Source organism: Silurus meridionalis, chromosome 5, assembly GCF_014805685.1.
Source record: "Silurus meridionalis isolate SWU-2019-XX chromosome 5, ASM1480568v1, whole genome shotgun sequence".
Lineage (NCBI taxonomy): Eukaryota > Metazoa > Chordata > Actinopteri > Siluriformes > Siluridae > Silurus > Silurus meridionalis.
Genome location: NC_060888.1, coordinates 3,881,812 through 3,902,934, shown reverse-complemented (window position 1 = coordinate 3,902,934; position 21,123 = coordinate 3,881,812). Strand labels below are relative to the sequence as shown.

Genomic DNA, 21,123 nt, shown 5'->3' with positions numbered 1-21,123 from the left:
CATTCAGTACATTAGTTCCCTGGAGAGTAAGCACTCTCCAGCAATTTTTCAATTAAAATCTGTTCAATCGAATTAATCAAAATTATTGCTCTAAAGCCCTATGTATATAAACAAAAGCCCTTAGTTGTTACACTGACTCTGTATTTCATCCACTGCCTCAAACTCAAACTTTTACGGAGCTTGAGTGAGGGGCAAAAACAAAAAAGCTAAGATTGAGATGATGATAAGTTTAATAAGGACAGTAGCGATGGATGGGACAGCTCTTATCTATTAAAGCGAGATGAGTTTTATTTTAGGCCGTAAAGAAAGACATGGGATCATGTCCTTAAACAGAAGACAGGAAAGTTGAGATACTGTAACAGTAAATAACGGATGTGAGCAGTGAAACAGATATGTGTACATGTATTAATCATCAAATACTTAGAAGTGTAAAAGTAATATCCTATTTAATTTCCTGGCCTTTACTGCACCACAGCTCTGCATCGATTGTCAGACAAATCATTGATTCGAGCAGTGACTGGTGTCGGAAAGACGGAACGACTTTCCATTACAGGTGATACACTGTAAATGAAACTGGGTAAAAATATGTCCGCCATTCTTTATTTAAGAAAACAAATCTTTGAAAAATCAAAGTGGTAAAAGAGGATTTAAACTACAGAGATTTTTTCACATTTAAAAAATGTGATTGTTTTTAATATGATGCTACACAACTTTGAAATTTAAAAGCTTTTACTTTTTTTGAATTTATGTTTAAATTAAATTTAAGTATAAAAATCAGCTAAAGGATTATTTCTTGAAGGATTGTATAGAACATAGCTGTGGTGAGGACTGAGGCCACCAGTGTTAAATTAATGCAACATCTAAGCAAGTGAAAGAAGACAAACCTAGAAAAAGAATTAGAAGTAAAATGTAAGAAACTAAAATTTGGAAATAAGATTGCACAAAAACTAAATAAACAGGTAAGAAACAAGATAAAGGTGTCTACAATCAGCAATTGTGGATCAGACAGTGTTAGGGTAAAACTAAATAGATAATAAACAAAAATTAAAACATTTCCCAGTAGTGAATTTCAAAGCAGCAAATTAAAAGAGGGTTCAAGTTTTTTTACTGTATTTTTCTAGGTAGGTAAAATAAGTACAGAACTCAACTCATGACTACTGTATTTTTTGATAGCAGCCCATAAAAAAAGTCCATATAAAGGGATATATGGGTATTTTAAAAAATTAATTTTTTGCTGTGTGTTGGCTTCCCATCCACACAAAAACAACATTTTGGATCAGTTAAAGTCTAATCACTATGGTACAGATGATACAGAACACAACGGATATTTAAACATCATTTTCACACTCAAATGTATTATTTCAAATCTTTAGATTTACATTTGATTCTATTAAACCATAATTTTTCCTTCTCGAAATTCCTGAAATCATCAGAAAGTTTGATTCCTAGCAAACTAACTTGGCTTGATATAAATAGTCCACTTCTTGGTGTGGTGTAATCACACTCTTGGAGAAATCGCAGCGTAATTAAGATATACAAGCTTGCAGATGGAATACAGAGATATCCGGAAACTAAGGAAAAGGAATGACATCTTCAATTAATCTCCCTAGACTATGGCTCCATGCCTGTCAGGTGTAATTATAATTCATCTGGGCAAATGAAATCTGTTCATTTACAGACACCAGGAAAATAATAGAGTCTTAAGTTTCAAATGTCTCTCATCTAAACAAAAGTATTCGAAGTCTAACTGGTGTTTAATCAACCAAAATAGTGTCCAATATGAAAACATCCGTGCTCACTTTGGGCTGAAATCCATATACAGACAATACAAATGCATTAAACAGAGAAAAACAGTGTTGTGTTGCACCTAACACTTTGAGGAAAAAAGGCAAAGAAAGACAAAGCAGGCGTAATCTAAATCCTGGACCAGCTCTAGCCGAAGAGCTGCTTGAGTTGGCCAAGTACAAGAGATCTAAGAAGGGATCTTGGGACCTGGTAAGAGAAACAACTATAAGTGCCATAACATAATTCCTTGACCGAGCGCCATCAGGAGATACCGAAATCATATCGGTTTTAAAAGTGGTTGTATGTTGAGAAAGATTGTGCCGGTAATGATTCAAGTAAAGTGGAGAGCGTATTGTTTTCCTGCTGTGAAAAAACGAGCTTCATGATTCGAACGCTGCTGGAAAAAACCCTACATTTCCAACTATTCAAAAATACAAATCTAGGAGAATTTATTTTGATTGATCAAGTCTGTCTCAAACCTTAGGCTAAGGATGCTCTAAAAAGCTCCCCATTTATCCTCCTGCACTTTCATCGTATCCTTAATAGCTTTGCTTGCCTTCTCTTATGCAAAACAGCACCTTATTTCAGAACCTTATTCAGAGAATCTCATATCACATTTTTTTTCGGAAACTCAGCTCAAAAGCATATATATATATATATATATATATATATATATATATATATATATATATATATATATATATATATATATATTTATAAATCACTCCTCTGCATTTTTATTCTCTTTGGTTTTTATATTTATGTAGTTTCAAAATGCCCACTATCTGTATCTGCTAAATGCTACAAATATTTGTTCCTGTATTATCATTTATAACAGAAGTGGGTGTAAACTAGACCAGAGTTTTGTTAGTTATTCAACCTTTGCTACATGATTTAAACTAGTATAAAATACAGATGTATGTGGGACTTGTAGTTGTGTAGTTGTTATCTGCGTTTTGCTGTATATTTCTGTAATATTTTAACTAGACAAATGTTTAGCACCATTATATTTTAAGCCCATTCTGTTCCTAAATCTGTAAACAAATAACACAGATGCATTAAACAGAAAGTGTTGTGCTACACATAATACATTAAGGACTATTTTAATCCTGGATTATGATCAAGCCAAAGTGCTGCTTGAGGTGGCTAAGTGCAAAAGATCTTCAGCCTTAGTAAGAACCTTGAAACTGCTATTACATAATACCTTGAATTAATTCTTATAATACCCTCGATCCCCTGTCAAGGCAGCAGATATTAAAATTCCAATACCAATTTCTGCTGAAGATGAGATCACACCTTTGAAACCAGTTCCACTGACCCTTCTTTGGCTAACACCATTTATGAGTTTGTGAGACTGTGCCATCTGAAGCTCAGTGACAAACCTTCTAATGAAAGCTGCATCAAGAAACATTGCAGCTGAGCTTTCCTACCATTTTAGCTAAAAAAGCCAACAGTAGGCAATTAGAATTTACACTATGTGGTCAGACTGATGCCATGAAATTGGAAGCACATAATTGTTCTTGATATCTGTGTCATTTCAATTCCTTTTACTCTGAAATATTTTCACTAGCAGCCTAAATTTTATGGACCATTACCCCGACCAGGCAGTTACTAAGGATGAATAAGATTGTAAATTTGTCACGTTTGCCTTAATGTACAAAGTCTTTCTTTAAAGTCTTTCCAATCTGATCTCTTATTTAGGCCCAAATAAAAATAAAAGCATGTGGCTTGTTTGAATTTCCATTGTGTCCCACATTGTCCCAGAACATATTGATGCCTTTAGTTTTAGCAAAATATCTTGTAAACACTTTTAGAAAAGCAAGCACACCTCAAGTCTCAAAATATATCTTATTTCTATTCATATATACTGAACAAAATTATAAATGCAGCACTTTTGTTTTTGCCTCATTTTTCATGAGCTAAACTCAAAGATCTAAGACTTTTTCTATCTACACAAAATGTAGATTTTGTAGGCCTATTTCTCTCAAATATTGTTCACAAATCGGTCTAAATCTGTGTTAAAGATAATCCATCCACCTCACAGGTATGGCTTGAGTGGGCAAATGCTGTCTGGCACTTTGGAGAAGTGTTCTCTTCACAGATGAATCCAGGTTTTCACTGTACAGGGCAAAATGCATGAAGCAAATAGTAGTCACACCAGATACCGACTGGTTTTTGGACCCCCAATACAATAAAACTGCACATTTTTAGAGTGGCCTTTTATTGTGGCCAGCCTAATGCACACATGTGCAGTAATCATGCTGTCTAATCAGCATCTTCATCTGCCACACCTGTGAGGTGGATGACCTTTGAGTTCAGCTCATGAGAAATAGGGGCAAAAACAAAAAAATGCAGGATCTCAGGCTCAGTAGGAGTGACTATGGAGTTCTTGGTCACCTCTCTTATCAAAGCCCCTCTCCCTAAATTGCTTAGTATGGCCAGTCGACAAGCTCCTCAAAGAGTCTTTGTTGTGCTACACTTCTTCCATTTAAGAATTATGGTGCTCATGGGAGTCTTCAGTGAGCATACATTTTTAGAGCCTTCCCCAGATCTGTGCCTTGCAACAACCCTGTATCTGAGCTCTGCAGGCAGTTCCTTTGACCTCATAGCTTGGTTTTAGCTCTAATATTCATTGTCAGCTGTGAGGCCTTCTATATCAAGGTTTGTGCCTTTTCAAATCATGTCCAATCAATAAACTTTTCCACACTTAGCCTCCAATCAAGGTGTAGAAACATCTCAGCAACAATCAAAAGAAATGGGAGGAAACAGAGAACCTTTTTAAGTGTTGTTGCTAAGGGTTTGAAATACTTATGTACATGATATTTTAGTTTTTTCAGTTGAAAAATACAGACATTCCTACAATTCTGTTTTTATTATTTTTATTATGGGGTACTGAGTGTAGATTAGAAAGTAGAAGTAGAATTACTTTAAAAGATTGTAGTATCAGACTCCAACATAAATAGATAGATAGATAGATAGATAGATAGATAGATAGATAGATAGATAGATAGATAGACAGACAGACAGACAGACAGACAGACAGACAGACAGACAGACAGACAGACAGACAAACAGACAGACATATAGAAATAAATAAATAGATAGATTAGCATTATAATTGTATGTAAGTTCTAGTAGCATCTTCATTTCAGCTTACACCTTGTTGTATTTTTTAACATGTATTTGATTTTACATGTATCTATTATCTTTATGATATTTTTAAGCCGATGCATAAATGTCAGTTAAATACTAAACCCATGTACAGAAAATAATAAACAAACATACAAAAATGTAATAGCAGTCATACATCTATCTCATGCCTGAAAGAGATTGATGGACTCTATTGTCACGATCTTAAAAAATCTTGTGATTTATCTCTTGAAAAGCCTGGTGTCCCAATACCTTTGTCTCCATAATGCATATATAAAGATGCATAAAATGACGTGAACTTTTTTCCACAAAAGAAAACTCCATACTCATGGCTTGCATGTAATTATGACGCACCCAGGGAATGTCTTGCTAATTCTCCATTAGCAGTGAGCTCCCAAGAGTATCAGTGTTGACAGCATGATGAAATTATTGTGGAGTAAATACATTTTGTCCAGATGCTAAGCTGACAGGCAATGCCCAAGCAACAACAACAGCCACGGCATGTTGAAATATGGAGGCTTTAATCATATCTGACATTTGTGCAGCAATTTTGAGCGCCCTTGTTACTGTTCAGAATTGCAAGAATATTACAAATGATAACCTCTGCCTTCTGGTTTCTGCCTGGTTTACTTTATTTTACTATTCTTACCCCAGCTAGCCTCTAATCATGCAGTCATCATTAACTCCAATTTCCTATGATTATACAGTGCACGTCTTCCCAGGTTTGATCCAGGACAGCAAGCTGCCAGCATCGCTTAGAATATTATTTTCCATATCTCTTTAAATCAAAAACACCTCACACTGCAGAGATTGAGCGCACGTCCTGAATTTCCCACAATTATTGATTTGCTCTAGCCACTTAATTGGATTAGGTCCAGGCTATTTGTTGTACGAGCAATATTTCACAGCTGAAATCCATGTTTTGCTAAATGGAGACATCTGTTAATATGAAAATAGTATTGCCATTTCAACGCAACCCTAAATCATGCAAATGTGACATTATGAAATAGGTAAATTAATCATATGCATCATCCGCACTCCTGCTGAGACTCTCGACTGGTGTTGTGCAGCTCACATGGCACATTTAGCGAACGGAGTTGAAAATTGAATGCAAGCTTAGCGTGCAAATATCCTCCAAAGACCTTGGTGGCATTTCTAATTTGTTATGCTTTCTTCTTTGGGCTTTCTTTAGTATTTTAAAGTGGGAGCTGCTTTATACTTGTCAGTTATTATGTCTGAATGCCAGATTCATTCACAAATTGTAGCATTAGTGCAACAAAAAAAACTTTCCAATCCAAAAAATGCTATATATTCAGCGATTAATGGACGTTTCTGCGAATAATTGGTTTGTTCATATATTCTATTAGGTTAAATTAAAAAATGTTTTGTTTTATACTGATTGCAGTTGATGTCACCTGGACTATGACCTACATTATCTGATCATTAGCATAAATTTGCATGTTTAATTTGCTAGCCTAAGACCTCAATGTCATGTTAGGAGAAGGGGGAAATGCAAGGCATGAAAACACAAAACTCATTTCCTGATTTAAGTACTGGCTCATATGGATGCAGACACTAAAGACTTTAAGAATTTGCAGATTCATACATCCACCAGACTTTATGGCCAAAGATCAGCTATAACCTGCCTAATATTGTTTGGTTCCCCTTTTGCTGCAAAAACAGTTTTGACCCATCGAGCATTAACACCATGAGCTTCTCCAGCAATTTGAGATACAGAAGCTCGTCTGTTGGATCGGACCACACGGGCCAGCCTTCGCTCCCCGCATGCATCAGCGCTCATGACCCTGTTGCTGGTTCACCACTTCCTTGGAGCACTTTTGATAGATACTGACTACTGCATACCGGGAACAGCCCACAAGAGCTGCAGTTTTGGAGATGCTCTGATCCAGTCATCTAGAAATTACAAATTCGGCCCTTGTCAAACACGCTGAAATCCTTACGCTTTCCTGCTTCTAACACATCAAATTTGAGGAGAAAATGTTCACTTGCAGCCTAATATATCCCACCCACTAACAGGTGCCATGATGAAGAGATAATATTGAACAGACATTCACACAGACACATGCCCACACGTGCCACTTTTTACAAATCCAGATTAAAAAATTTATTCATAAATGTAAAAACATTCCAAAATTTTCAAGCACACATGCAGAATGAATTAGGTTTTTAATTGTGAATTTGAATTTATTCGTGCATTTGTACATCGCATTTGGTGAATATGAATTTGTTTCGTGTGCGGATTGCTGTTGGTGAATAAATAAAATGATGTGTTAAGAGTCACATTAGAGTCTTTTCACATAAACTGAGTTGATTAAGTAAAGAGTCTTTTGACGAAAATTGTAATAGGAACATTATAGTCATAATAAATCATAGTACTTTGGATACTTAAGTACATTTGAAAGTAAAGCCTGTACTTTTACTCAAGTGAAAGTTAAAAGGGACACTTTTTCTTTTACTGGAGTAATATGGAGTACTTTATCCACCACAGACCAATATTATCACCAGAAGGCTTTTTCCTGCTCTGGTGTGATTGTATAGATCTAAATGTCGATGTTTTTATTCAGTGCATGCATATGGAGCAATTTTGCCAAACGGATGATGTTGACCTATAAATAACAGAGTTTTCGTATATTACTTTTTGTCCTTTTGGTCAAACGCTTTGGTTTTTGTGTTTGGAAGTGAAATGAAAAGACTGGATGTGCAGCAGGGCAGTTGGAGGAAGTTAAAAACTCACCACAGTTATCCTCGTCCGCCTGGTTTCCACAGTCATCAACTCCGTTACAGTGCAGCAGCTGTGGCAGGCAGGAGCTCAGATTCCCACAGGGGAAATAACCAAGAGGACACGGATCATGCTCTTCTGACACATTAAACACCGTCAGAGCCACTGCAGAGTGAGAGAGAGAGGAGGGGGTTACTTTCCTTTTTATTAATATTTAATTCCTGTATATATGTTACTATACTGTTATTATTGTTATATTAAATAGTAAATAATTATTATAGTTTATTGTTATTTCTCTTGTTAAGTGTCTGTATGTTCCATGCTTTGGGAATATCCATATTTGTCATGCCAATAAAACAACCTTTGAAAGAAAGAAAGAAAGAAAGAAAGAAAGAAAGAAAGAAAGAAAGAAAGAAAGAAAGAAAGAAAGAAAGAAAGAAAGAGACACAGAAAATAGAGAGATAGGTAATGATTACGCAAGCACACTAAAAACAATACAGACTGAAAGACAGGGCAAAGTGAATGAATAAAAAAGTGATATACAGACACCGAAAAATCTTTGAAAATAGAAAATGACAAAAACTTAGATAATGATAGAGAGAGAGATAGAGAGAGAGAGAGAGAGAGAGAGAGAGAAAAAGGTATATAGTGACTGAGAGAAAGTGAGTGAGTGTGTGAGAGGAAGAACTAAAGAGATGGGGCACATAGAAAAAATTGATAGATAAAAAAAAATAAAAAGATGACAAAGTGAAATGATGGCAAAAAAGGGCAAGAAAGAGAGAGCGAAATATTGATATACTGTAATATTGATATGAATATGCTGAGAGAGAGAGAGAGAGAGAGAGAGAGAGAGAGAGAGAGAGAGGTGTAAAGAAGCAAAAAGAAAAAAAGGAGAGCAATTTAAAAGAAGAGAAGGACAGTTGATGAAAAAGTCTAAAAGTTGAATGAGGAGTGGAGACGAGTTAAATAAAAAGACAAATAACTATGGAGAGGGTGAAATAAATGAAGAGTTTTAGAGGAAAAGTCTTTCTTTTTTACTTTGTTTTTCTCTCACACCTGCTCTCTCTCTCTCTCTCTCTCTCTCTCTCTCTCTCTCTCTCTCTCTCTCTCTCTCTCTCTCTTTTTTCTCAGCCCGTTTTCCTCAAATGGTGAGGCGAAAGCCAAAAATAAAGTGAAAGAGTGAAGAAATGTATAAGAATGCTAAGGGAAAGGGTAAGAGTATAGATATAGAGATAGAATGAAAAGGAAAGACAGCAACAGAAGGAAAGACAAGACTCCAGATTTAAATGCTGCTTCTTGGACTTTCTTCTTCTCTCTTTCCATTCTTTTAAACTTAAGAAAGAAATGTGTTTTTCAATGTCTTTTATAGCACAGTAATATTCATTCTTCATATACCCCAGTGATGACAGGAAGCTGGGGTCAGAGTGCAGAGTTAGCCATGTTACAGCACCCCTAGAGGACTGAGTGTTAAGGGCCTTGCTCAGGGGCCTGAGGAATGTCAGCTTCGTAATACCAGGGCTTGAACCCCTGACCTTCCAATCAGTAACCGAGAGCCTTCATCACAGAGCTACCACTTCATTACCCCATTTTATTACTGCTCTAGTTTTGAAAGAGGACATTAAAACTCCTCCAATCCAGGGCAGATTTGTGCTTGAACCTAAACCTTTGGGAACAAGACAGTCCAAGACAGTGCACTGTAGAAAGTCTGATAGAAATGAACATGATGGCGACCAAGTTTTAATCTCTCGAACAGTTTAAAATGCCCCAGAGGATCCTATCCCATCCGCAGCGTTTCATTTGTTATGCAGTGTAGGTAGGTTTTGGTATTAAAATTCTATTCTTGCAGAACTGTGGAGGATTACAAGCACCATCATATACATAATCTTGTCATCTTGAAGAATTGTCTCTCTATAGCAGAACCGTGAAAGCAGACGAAGGAGGCGATTTGTTTCTGCAATTGTTCCTATTTGTGAACGTGGGAGGACGATGAGTAATCACACAGCAAAAAAAGAGCGGCAAACATAAACGGGCGTAGTTTAAGGGTTTTGCGATGAAGTTGCAGAGGTGGCGTGACGATTGAAGTGTGATACAGCGTGTTAAACCTTTAAAACATAGGATTCAACCTGAAGCCTTTACCTTCTCTGCTAGCGAGGTACTCTGTGGTTGTAGTTCAAGTCTGGTGTATAAGTAATGTTTTCTTTCAGTGAATGCTTTTAACTTTAACTTTCTTCTCACAATCCTTTCACACATGATGACATTTTGGGATCATCATCCCTTTGGGATGAATTCTTCATGCTGATTGCATCCTAGTCCTCCTCACCTACATCACTACCTCACTTTATTAACACCCTTGTATCTGCCAAATTTGTTTATAGCATTAATTAAAGAGTTAAAAACCCTGACCTTTCAATAAGTAACCAAGCACCTTACCCATTGAGCTACCGCTAATCACTAAGGCTAGGCTTCGTTCCTAATCTCTGGACAGGTAGCTAGCATAACAATAACTCTGAAGATATAAAGATGCTGAATGCTAATAGCTTGCAGTCTGAAAACAAATGGTGTGATGAATACAAAGCACACACACACACACACACACACACACACACACACACACACACACACACTACATAGAGAAGAATTTGTGGACACATGACCATAAGATTGGTGTGTGCTTTTTGAGCATTCCGTTCCACATTTAGTTTCCATTTTCTATTATAAATACCTCCACACTTCTGGAAAGATGCAATTTTGAATTGTGCTTGTGGAGATTTGTGTGAGATTCATTCAGCCACGAGGGTATTAGTAAAGCTGGATACTGAGGTAGTTGAGGAGTTTTGCGGTGCAGTCAGCTTTCCAAAGTCAGAGCTCTATAGCAAGAAAGTCAAGATCTTTCTCTCCAAACCATGTAAAGCATATCTTCATGGAGCTCGCTTCGTGCACAGGGGCATCGCCATGCTGGTGTTATTGTAGCAGTGGCAGCTCGATGGTGGTGAGATTTGAACTTGTGACCTTTCGATCCAAATTAATGTCATAAATTGAGAAATATGCAAGTTTCTCTCATTAGTTATTTTATTTTGGTTTTTTTTTGCATATTCAATTCTAACGTGAGGTCGTTAGCATAATGTGTGTTTCTAGGTCATCTACCAATCCAAGTGTAAATCTGGGCTGCCAAATTGTCAATACTATTCAAATATAAAACAAAAGTATTGGGACACTTGTTCTTTCCTGTCATATGTGGTTCTCCACCAGACCAGAGCAGTTACAACAAAGCTTGAGGCACACAATTGTATATAATGTCTTTAATAACACCCTTGTAGCTGATGAACACAAATGTGCACAAGTACACTCCAAAATCTAGTGGAACATCTTCCTGGAAGAGTGGAGGGAATTATAAGAGCAAATTGGGACTAAATGTGAAATGTGATGCTCAAAAAATCACATACTTATGATCAGGCGCCTGCAAACTTTTGCCAATATAGTGTATATGCTATGTGTTTATATTTTAATTTGTATACTTACTTCGACAAACACTTAATATCATGCCAGGATTCCAGGTCAAATTTTATAAAGACTTGATTTCTGTGTCCACAGAGTCTTGAAAAAAAAAATTACGTGATCTTTGTCACATTAAGGCAGCAAATTGGATTTGTGCCACTTCACCCTGGCCATGTGAATGTGAGATGACCCAAGACGGTCATCTGCCAAATTGAAGACCTTTATATTCCCAGGGTTATGAAAGGTTCATTCTCAGTCTGGAGCCACACTATTATTTTGCATGGCTTCTTTGGTTTGAAGCAATCTTCCACCCAGTGCTTTCCCAAATGTGTGCACTCTTTTCAGCATTAAGGATGTTGTCAAGGACATTCTCTAAATAATACACTGCTCTCTGGGCCAAACATTAATAATAATCTCTCAGTGTCCTCATTAGATTAAGAAATGCCTGGTTTCCACAACAGCAAGCGTTCAACAAAAATCTTAAAAAATGGTGTTCGAGCATTTTTTGTTTCCTTCCATCATCAAGGCTATTAACCTTAAACAGAGGATATTGACAAATGTATTAATTCATGTGTAAATGTATATTGCTCTGCTGATTGACTTTGAAGCTGTTTATGGATTACCTAGGACATGATTAGCAAGAGCTTGGAGTTAAGATTTTAGACAATATTCTGGCATTCTTCTCAGAAAAGCTTATATTTATGATGTAAACCAGTACTTGACATTCAACTGTATTGGGGAAGTTCGACAGAAAAATTGAACGTGGTTGCACTTCTCTAGCACAAAAAGACTGATGTATTTCACCACACAAACATTCAATGATTCCTGCTGGTGCTGCGAGTTATATAACACCTGATAAATTCTTATGACATTTCTGCACTCTGCGTATATCAAGGCCATACTCGATCAGCAGAAGCAGGATTTGTACTCAAGGTTCTCTGATTGTACAAGGATTTCCTGATGATGAGTCATTGCTGAGATTTCTATACAGAACCCAAATTGGATTTTGATGTTCATAAGCATTTTGTCAATAATTGGATATGAACCTATAAGTCAGACAAAACCAATCAAGTGCAAGCTCCATCTCCACCAAGCCATCAATGAAGCCAATTAAAATTTGTCAAGGAATAAATGTATGTATTCTGTAATATAAACCATTTGTTGTCTCAGGTTTGTGAGAAGCAGTTGGGCCTTTCTGAGATTCATTGGGATTATTGTGATAAAGCAAAGAGAATGCTGATATCTCTCATCTCTGCTTCAAGGAAAAGATTTCATGTGAGATGTGAGAAAAAAAACATCCTGCCATGTGCATTACCATGTCAGTGATTTCATCATGGACAGCAAGTTAGAACAAAGAGCAAACGTGAAATTCTGCATTAAACTGCGCAAATCTGCCATCGAGACGTGACATGGCATACGTTTGACATACGCCGATGCTGCAATGAGTCACTTGAGGCGTTTTGAGTGGAACACCTGCTTCAAGGAGTGGAAGAACATCACTGGAAGACGTTTAGAGATCAGGAAGATCTTCGAGCTCAACCCCTGAAAAACTTCGAAATCGTGCCAACTGCATGACGATCGCCGGAGAACAATCCACATTATCTCACTTCTCCCCAACCTACTCGCCAGATTTGGCTCCAGATTTTTCCAGCTCCAACTCAAACATCCAGCTCAAAGGTTCCCATTTTGACACCGTTGTGGAGATCAAGCGTGAATAGCAGAAGGTACTTAAAAAGAAGTGTTTCAGGAAATATATACCAGAAGTAGCAAGAACGCTGGGAGCGCTGTAGTGCTGTGCAAGGTGACTATTTTAGTGTAAAAAAATTATTTCGGTTTCTTCCATTAGGGGTCGCCACAGCGGATCATCCACATGTTTGATTTGGCACGTTTTTACGCTGGATGTCCTTCCTAACCAACCCTCCCCATTTATCCGGGCTTGGGACCGGCACTATAAATGCACTGGCTTGTGCAACGATAATGGCTGGGGTCGGTTCCCTGACCGGGAATCGAACCCGTGCCGTAGTGTGTAAATGTAGATAAATAAAGTACTTTCTTGTTAACAGAGCTAGTCTCGACTTTTTTATACAATCTTGTATTTACACATATACACACACACACACACACACACACACATATGGCTGACAGATCTTTCTATGCCGAATCTTTCCAGGTGTTAGTTAAACACTGGGATAAGTATAGAAATGTAGCAGGGGTTTATGTTAAAAAATAAATGCTGTTTCCGCTTCCCCCTTGTATATGTAATCGACAGCTAGTCTTGCATTACACGATTTCAAAGCATGATGAAGGTGTGAATACCCACCTGAGGAGAAGCATTGATGTTTGTCGTGCAAAACTGAATGAGTGGAAAAAAAATAACTTTCATTTTGCTTTTTCGTTTGCTTTCATTGATTACATACCAATGTGTAGTTAGAATTTTGCTGCTCTAAATTATACACACAGACCAAGTGTGATAAGATTACACTGATCTTTAATGCATTACATATAAAGAGAAAAAGAAGGATGAAGAAGGATTGTGTATGGGGGGGGGGGGGTGAATTATGTGTGTCTGCGCCATGTCTCTACTATTAATTAAGCTGTTGGTGTTAATTACTTGTGCCATTTTTCATCACATTTCTTAATTAAACGTTATCATCTCTGGTCCATCTCGGGCCTCAGCTCATTTATCAAAATCATTATATTCGCCATAGAAATTAAATGACAAAAATCCTCCATTTAGCTCATTATGTATGCGAATGCAATCGTCGGTTGCTATGGTTACAGTTTTGGATTGTATGATATTACAGTATTATAATATTTCAGTACAGACGCTTCCCACTTAACGAACGTTCACTTTACAAAGTTTTGTAAAGCGGATACGAACAAATCTGTCCTCGAAGTGAAATTTGTTCAAAATCGAAAAAATTCTAAATGGAGGAGAGCCGCTGTAGCTAGTCGTCGACCGTAACGAGTCTACATGATGCGCATATTATTATATTATTATATTATATTATATTATTATATTTTTTATATATTTTTTTTTTTATACTCTCTTTATTATTTATTACAAAATATTGTATACAGTATTTCGATTATTCCGCTTTGTTTTAGTATATTTTATTGTTTATTTGATAGTATTTATAGCACTTACATCATTAGGAGATATGCGTGGTCAATAACAAACACTAACAACTTACGAACAAATTCCTGCTACGTCCTAAACCTGACTGTTCTTGTTTTGGAGTACTTGTAGAATAAATTCAAACATTTTCAATGGGAAAAACATGGGAACATGTTTTTATAAAAATCTAAAGTGACAGGACAGATATATGTGTTGACCTAAATTCAGAAGCACAAGGTATCAGGAACAGTCCTGAAGACGGAAATACTGCATTGGCATGTTTTGTACCATTGTTTCAGCATAATGTTTATGCCAGTACCCAATAAAAAACATCTTTCTGGCATTAAAAGTGTAATGTTTTGTGTCTGGGTACATCAGTCAAAGTAGTAAATGGTAACTTTATGTTATGGGATATATTTCCTGTAATATGAAACATAAATATAATGCTTATAAAAATTTGTATATGGAAAAAAGATTTAAATCTACTCCACAGGGTGAAATTAAAAGCCACAAATCCGACCTGAATCCAAATCCAAAATATTAATCTTTAAAATGTTTTAGCAACAAATCTTCTTCTTCTTTGGGTTTCTCCCATTAGTGGTCGCCGCAGCGGATCATCTGTCTCCATACCCCCCTGTTCTGTACATCTGCATGTCTTCCCTCACCACATCCATAAACCTCCTCCTTGGCCTTTCTCTTCTCCTCCTGCCTGGTGGCTCCATCCTCAGCATCCTCCTACTGATATACCCCATGCCCCTCCTCTGCACATGTCCAAACCATCTCAATCTCACCTCCCTCACCTTGTCTCCAAAACGTCCTACATGCGCTGTCCCTCTAATAAACTTGTTTCTAATCCTGTACATTGTCGTCACTCCCACTGAAAACCTCAACATCTTCAGCTCTGCTACCTCCAGCTCCACCTCCTGTCTTTTACTCAATGCAACTGTCTCTAAACCATACAACATCTCAGGTCTCACCACAGTCCTGTAAACAGTCTCAGCAACAAATCATTATTTAATAAATGAGCAAGAATGAAACAAACATACTCATGAGACTCTTTATTAATTCATTAATTCGTTTACTCTTGCTCCTTTGCTCCGGTGAGCTTATAGTTAAAAAGCTAGAAATTAAGCAAAAAAACTTCTATCCTCCAAAAGTACCAGCATCATTCAAATGCACCGACTCTTCATGTACTGTACACATCCTGTGTTAGGAAACAGGCTGGGAGAATCATAAAGGACCCCTCACACTCTGCTCCGTCTACCTCCCTCTGGCAAGCGACACCGACTGCTCAAAACAAGGACTCTAAAATAGCTTTTTCCTGGTAAACACAAACATTAGAAACACCCTCCCTTTACCCCGTCATGCCTGTGTACAATAATTAACTGGACAATCATTAATGCAGTTTATTGCCACTTTCTTTACAGACCGACGTCAGAGTTTTCGATGCCCGGTCATGTAGTTGTGTAATGTGTAATCATGTTTTTATTAGTCTACGTCTTGTTCAGTAGAACACAACATGCAGTGCAGGCACATTTATTGTGCACTGTTGGTTTGCTCTAAACTGGAAACAATTCTCGTATATTCAGGCATAACTGTCCAATAAAGTTGTCAAATACCTTGTCTATTTGTTTCATCTTTTTAATTATTCTCTGACTAATCATTTTGTACTTAAAACCACTAAAACCTACCACCCCAGCTACAAAAAAAGAAGGTCCAGTTTACTACACATCAGTGTTTTGGCAGTGTGTCCTACCTGGATTTGTCAAGTGTAAAGATCATAATCTTTAATTTACCCTAATTAACAATCCAGCAGAGATTTTGCTGTGAAAATATTTCCCAATTTCTATTAGTAAACTGTTTTTTTTTTCCTTTCTTTTTTTTTCTTTTCTTAAATAAATGAATAAATAACCCAAATTAAATATATCTTTCGAAGAAAAAAAAAAAAACTTTCCAAATGTGTAAAATCTCTTTGAAACTAACAATAATAAACAACAAAATCATTATCTAATATATTTTCTCTTTTCTTTTCTTTTCTCACATTTTCTATTTGTAGTCCTTTTAATGTAATGCACATTTTACAGAAACGCCGATCAGGTTTACGTTTCACTGCAAGTTGCATTCATTATATAACTCTGTTTGTGACAAATAAAAAATGCTGAATCTTAAATAAATTATACAAAACACATCTTCATATCTATCTATCGATCGATCTATCTATCTATCTATCTATCTATCTATCTATCTATCTATCTATCTATCTATCTATCTATCTATCTATCTATCTATCTATCTATCTATCTATCTATCTATCTATCATCTATCTATCTATCTATATAAAAAGATTCTAGTCTTCTGTGTTCCATTAACTGAATAAAAGACTTTTGGAAAGACTTGTGCATGATATAGTTGAGGTTTGCTGAAGAATCTAAGCTGGTAAAGTTTATTAGTTGTTAGTATTTAGTATTTGGCATATACTAGAAGATTTCATTAGTATTTGATCTCACCTGAGTTGCTGCACAGGAGCACGCTGAACAGGAGGACGCAGATGTGCATGCTGGATGCTGTAAATGCGATGAAAAGTGGACAGGAGGGGAAAAAAAGTCCGAGTTAAGAGAGCCGGAGAGAGTGGTGATGATCAGTCTGAGTGTTAGTCCATTAGGAGTGGAGATGAGAAGAACGGAGAGAAACGGAGGGGGGGATCAATTCGTGTGCAGAACTGGTGCGGTAGAGAGGAGTAAAGAAGAGGAGAGGAGAGGAGAGGAGAGGAGAGGAGAGGAGAGGAGAGGAGAGGAGAGAAGAGAGGACGCTTGGAAATGCGTGAATGAATAACAGTGGAGCACAGTGCTGAAGGCGTGCACCTAAATCACCCCCCACACACACACACACACACACGCACACACACACACACTAAGACAGACAGAGAGAGAGGAGAGAGAGAGGGAGAGAAAGAAACTTCAATTGCACATGTTTTAGAGGAAGTTGTAGCTTAGCGATTAAGGCTCTGGGTTACTGATCAGAAGGTTTGGGTTCATGCCCTGGTATCGCCAAGCTGCCACACTTGGGGCCCCTGAACAAGGCCCTAAACTCTCGGTGCTCCACGGGTGCTATATTATTTCTGACCTTAGCTTCAAGCACCTTTAAACAAAAAATTTCATTTGCAAATTCATTTACCAGGTTTATTAAATAATGTTCTGTAATTCGACAGTGAACACAGCCTACACACACAAAAAAAAGTCCAATTCTTCAGAGATGAAGCTCTAAAAGCAAACATCATTTGGCTCCAGATGGAATTTTAGCTTCAAAAACATCATTTAGCATCTGGGAAAATAAAAAAAAATAAAGTGAAAAGTTTCGAGAAGGTAAGAACTTTGCTGACATGCTGACATCACTTGAAACTGTGATTTATTTGCCTGGAGGAAGCAGAACGCTGCTGGGAAAGCCATAATGAGAGAAAAAAAGAAAATAATACCTTTCGGTCATTCCCATTTGCTTGAGCTTCAGGCCACAGGGAGCTATCCAAACGAATTGATAAAATGTTCTGTCAATCTAAAGTGTAGTAAGCCTCTTCATGTTGCCTTCTCAATTTTTTTTTTTTTTACAGCTTGGAAAAATGACCCATGAAATTAATATTTTTTCTGTTCGCCTAGTTCGATTACACGTCGTTAACTTGCTCTGGACTTTTCCATTCCGTATGCACCAAAATCCACAAACTGTTTATACGGACTGAGCTGCAGCTAATCTACACATGAACACACTGAGAAAGGACACGTTTAAGGTCACTGTTCCATTAAAGTGCTTGCAGGATGCCCAGAAATGGACTTTTGCTTGGTGGGGAGCACAATGTTGACGTGTTGTTTATTTCGCTGAAATGATCGCTGTCATTAAATTAGCGGTAATGAGTGTTGGGTGGTGGGTGCTGGAGATAAGAAGCGCAAACTGAGATAACCTCAAAAAACACGAAATTCGTCCTTCATAACAGTAGATATAAAAACGTGTTATTATTTTGAAATAATATTTAAAAATTGCACGCCATTTTATTTTACGTTTCAACCTTTTGATTATGACATCAACCATAAAACAAAGAGACGTACGCCAGTGGTGATATAAACAAGGATGTATTTACCTACAGTTCCATTTAAGAGATAACTTAACTATCCAATTTTTAGCATAATAGAGTCATATTGTGTGTTTTTTTTTTCATTCTGGCTCTGTACCAACATTCCTGAAGCCTCGAGTTATGTAGCATAGCGACTGTTTTTTCTTAGCGCTAAGAATCTTGTTTTTCTTTCAAAGTTTTTCTTCACTGCTTTATCACACATACTATATTATGACCTAACCACATCCATAAACCTCCTCCTCTTTTCCTCCTTCCTGGTGGCTCCATCCTCAGCATTCTTCCACCGATTTACCCCATGTCCCTCCTCTGCACCAAACCATCTCAATTGGGCCTCTTTCACCTTGTCTCCAAAACGTCCTACATGTGCTGTCCTTCTAATAAATTTGTTTCTAATCCTGTCCATCGTTGTCACTCACAACAAAAACCTCAACATCTTCAGCTCTGCTACCTCCAGCTCCACCTCCTGTCTTTTACTCAATGCCACTGTCTCTAATCCATACAACATCTCAGGTCTCACCACAGTCCTATAAACTTTCCCTTTCACTCTTGAAGATACTCTTCTATCAAAAATCACTCCTGCTGTCACTCTTCTCCACCCACTCCACCCTGCCTGCACTCTTTTCTTCACTTCTCTAACACTTACTTTGCACTGTTGACCCCAGGTAACCTGTGAACTGTAGCTGTAATGAGTGTGTAATTGGAGACAGGTCAGATTGGTCAGTATGAGGGTGATTGTGAATGTGCAAGTGTTTGTTAGAATTTGGATTCAGGGCAGCCATGTTTAAAAGCTGCAGTGTCTGATGGGAAATGGAGTTTGCATCCACTAGTGACCTGACATGTAGGAGTGATAGATTTACTTTTACTACCAAGAACTTTGGTTTTCTATAATAATAAGTAATATGAGTGTTTTCTTTGTTTTTAGAACACAACAATTTGCCAATACAGTTAATCCCTGAGTTACGATGGACTGACATGATTTTGTAAAATTGTACAAATATTTTAGGCAGGCAAACATAGCAGCGTAAATGTGGTATGATATGTTCGGATGCTGAAAGAATATACACATCTCCCACATTACTCTTGCCAGCGTTCAACGGACTTCAGATGTCTCGGTGTTAGATCGTGTATTTCTGTGTTTTTGGTGTTTTAAAGCTCAATTTTATGATTAATCTCATCAGCTACAGGTGTGCTTCTTACTGCTCGTTTTGCCCGGCTCCGCCTTCCACGCGCCTGCTGTCACATACATATATAATGTATACTGTAAAGTTTATACAGTACGGTACTGTAAATTGCTTTGTTTTGTTACATTTACAGTACGTTACCCTAAATTGCTCTGTTTTGTTAAATTTACAGCACGGTACTGTAAATTGCTGTTTTGTTAAATTATGTATTGTAATTTATGAAATTATTACCAAATTACTGTATACTACCGCATACTGATCACCATTCTTTAAGACTCCTAAGTAGGCTAGGTCATTGACACGATATTTTCAAGTTACGATGGGGTCATCAGAACACATGTTCATCATAAGTCGGAGACTACCTGTACTTACCAGTTACAAAAAAGATATTAATAAAATCAACCCTTTCATTTAATATAATGGAACATCCACACACAGCTATGAACAATGGTGCCACACTTGATTTTAAAACCCTTTTGTTTTTTATTTCACTCTTTTTTTTCAGGATGAAATACTCATCCAAAAGTGACTTATGTGAAAGAACTTTCTCCCCGAGAAAAAAAGTTACATAGAAAGTTTCGATGTTCCATGAAATTAGGCTGCTTAGCTGTCAGCCTTTCAGAAACTAAATAATTTTCGGTTCAATTCCCTTGCACTACTCAAACATGCAGTCTGATAAATTAACTACTGAACCAGAATATGGGTTAGCACTGCGAGGGAAACTCTCGACGGAAATTTAAAGATTTATCACTGTGAACGTATGCTTTATGGACTGAAGTTACATGACGTAAAATGGTGTATCAGTTATAGAGAGTCAGGTTAGATCTTGATCTCTCACCTGTAATTAGATATATTACACAATTTAGGCTGTTAGAAAAACAGAATAAAGCAGCCTGTCCCACTTTAGAGGAAAAAAAAAAGAATGATTTGAAATTAATAGAAAAGACACAGGGCGCATCACAGTGAATCAGCAAAAAAAAGAAATTAGCAAGGCAAGTAACATTTTTGACAGAATGAACAGGTAATTGCGGGGTTTTCACCTACAGAATGTGCAGTTAAAAATTCTGTATTGTGGGTTGTAGTGATTTTGACCTGCATCAGAGGTGCAAAAAAAATGCTAAAAAAAAAAAAAAAGAATAAATGTATAAAAAACGACAGCATTGCTCTCACCAAGCCTGCTTCCTATATCTTTCTAACAGTATGAAGTACACACAGTATTTATAAAAACACCATTTTATATTAAACTTCTTTTATTTTATTGATTTTCTGTGTCTCGGGTGACTACAGTTCTTGGACGTCTCATTTTCTTGGTTCAGACAGTGACAGAAAATAATGATGACCTTCTATAAAATCCTGAGGGCTTTAACTTTTTTTTATTTTTTCTCACATCAATTCTGTGGCCACATGGGCAAATACAGGTAATTGGACCGACAATTTGTCACATGGAGGGATTTGATGATCTCACCGGAAGCTTCTTGACACTTAGTTGAGATCTCCTGAGAGGAGGAGAAGAACAGAAGAGGTTCATTAACAT

The 21,123-nt window shown here is 37.1% G+C and overlaps 1 protein-coding gene across 1 annotated transcript in view; it reads right to left on the bottom strand.

Annotated features, from left to right (window-relative positions):
• Positions 1 to 16,966, bottom strand: part of rxfp1 (relaxin family peptide receptor 1) — a 45,597-nt gene extending 28,631 nt beyond the window's left edge. Inside the window, 2 exon segments of the mRNA XM_046849718.1 lie at positions 7,691 to 7,840; positions 16,796 to 16,966. Coding sequence (XP_046705674.1) covers positions 7,691 to 7,840; positions 16,796 to 16,844 — 199 coding nt within the window. The 5' untranslated portion in view covers positions 16,845 to 16,966.
• Positions 16,967 to 21,123: the final 4,157 nt, after the last annotated feature.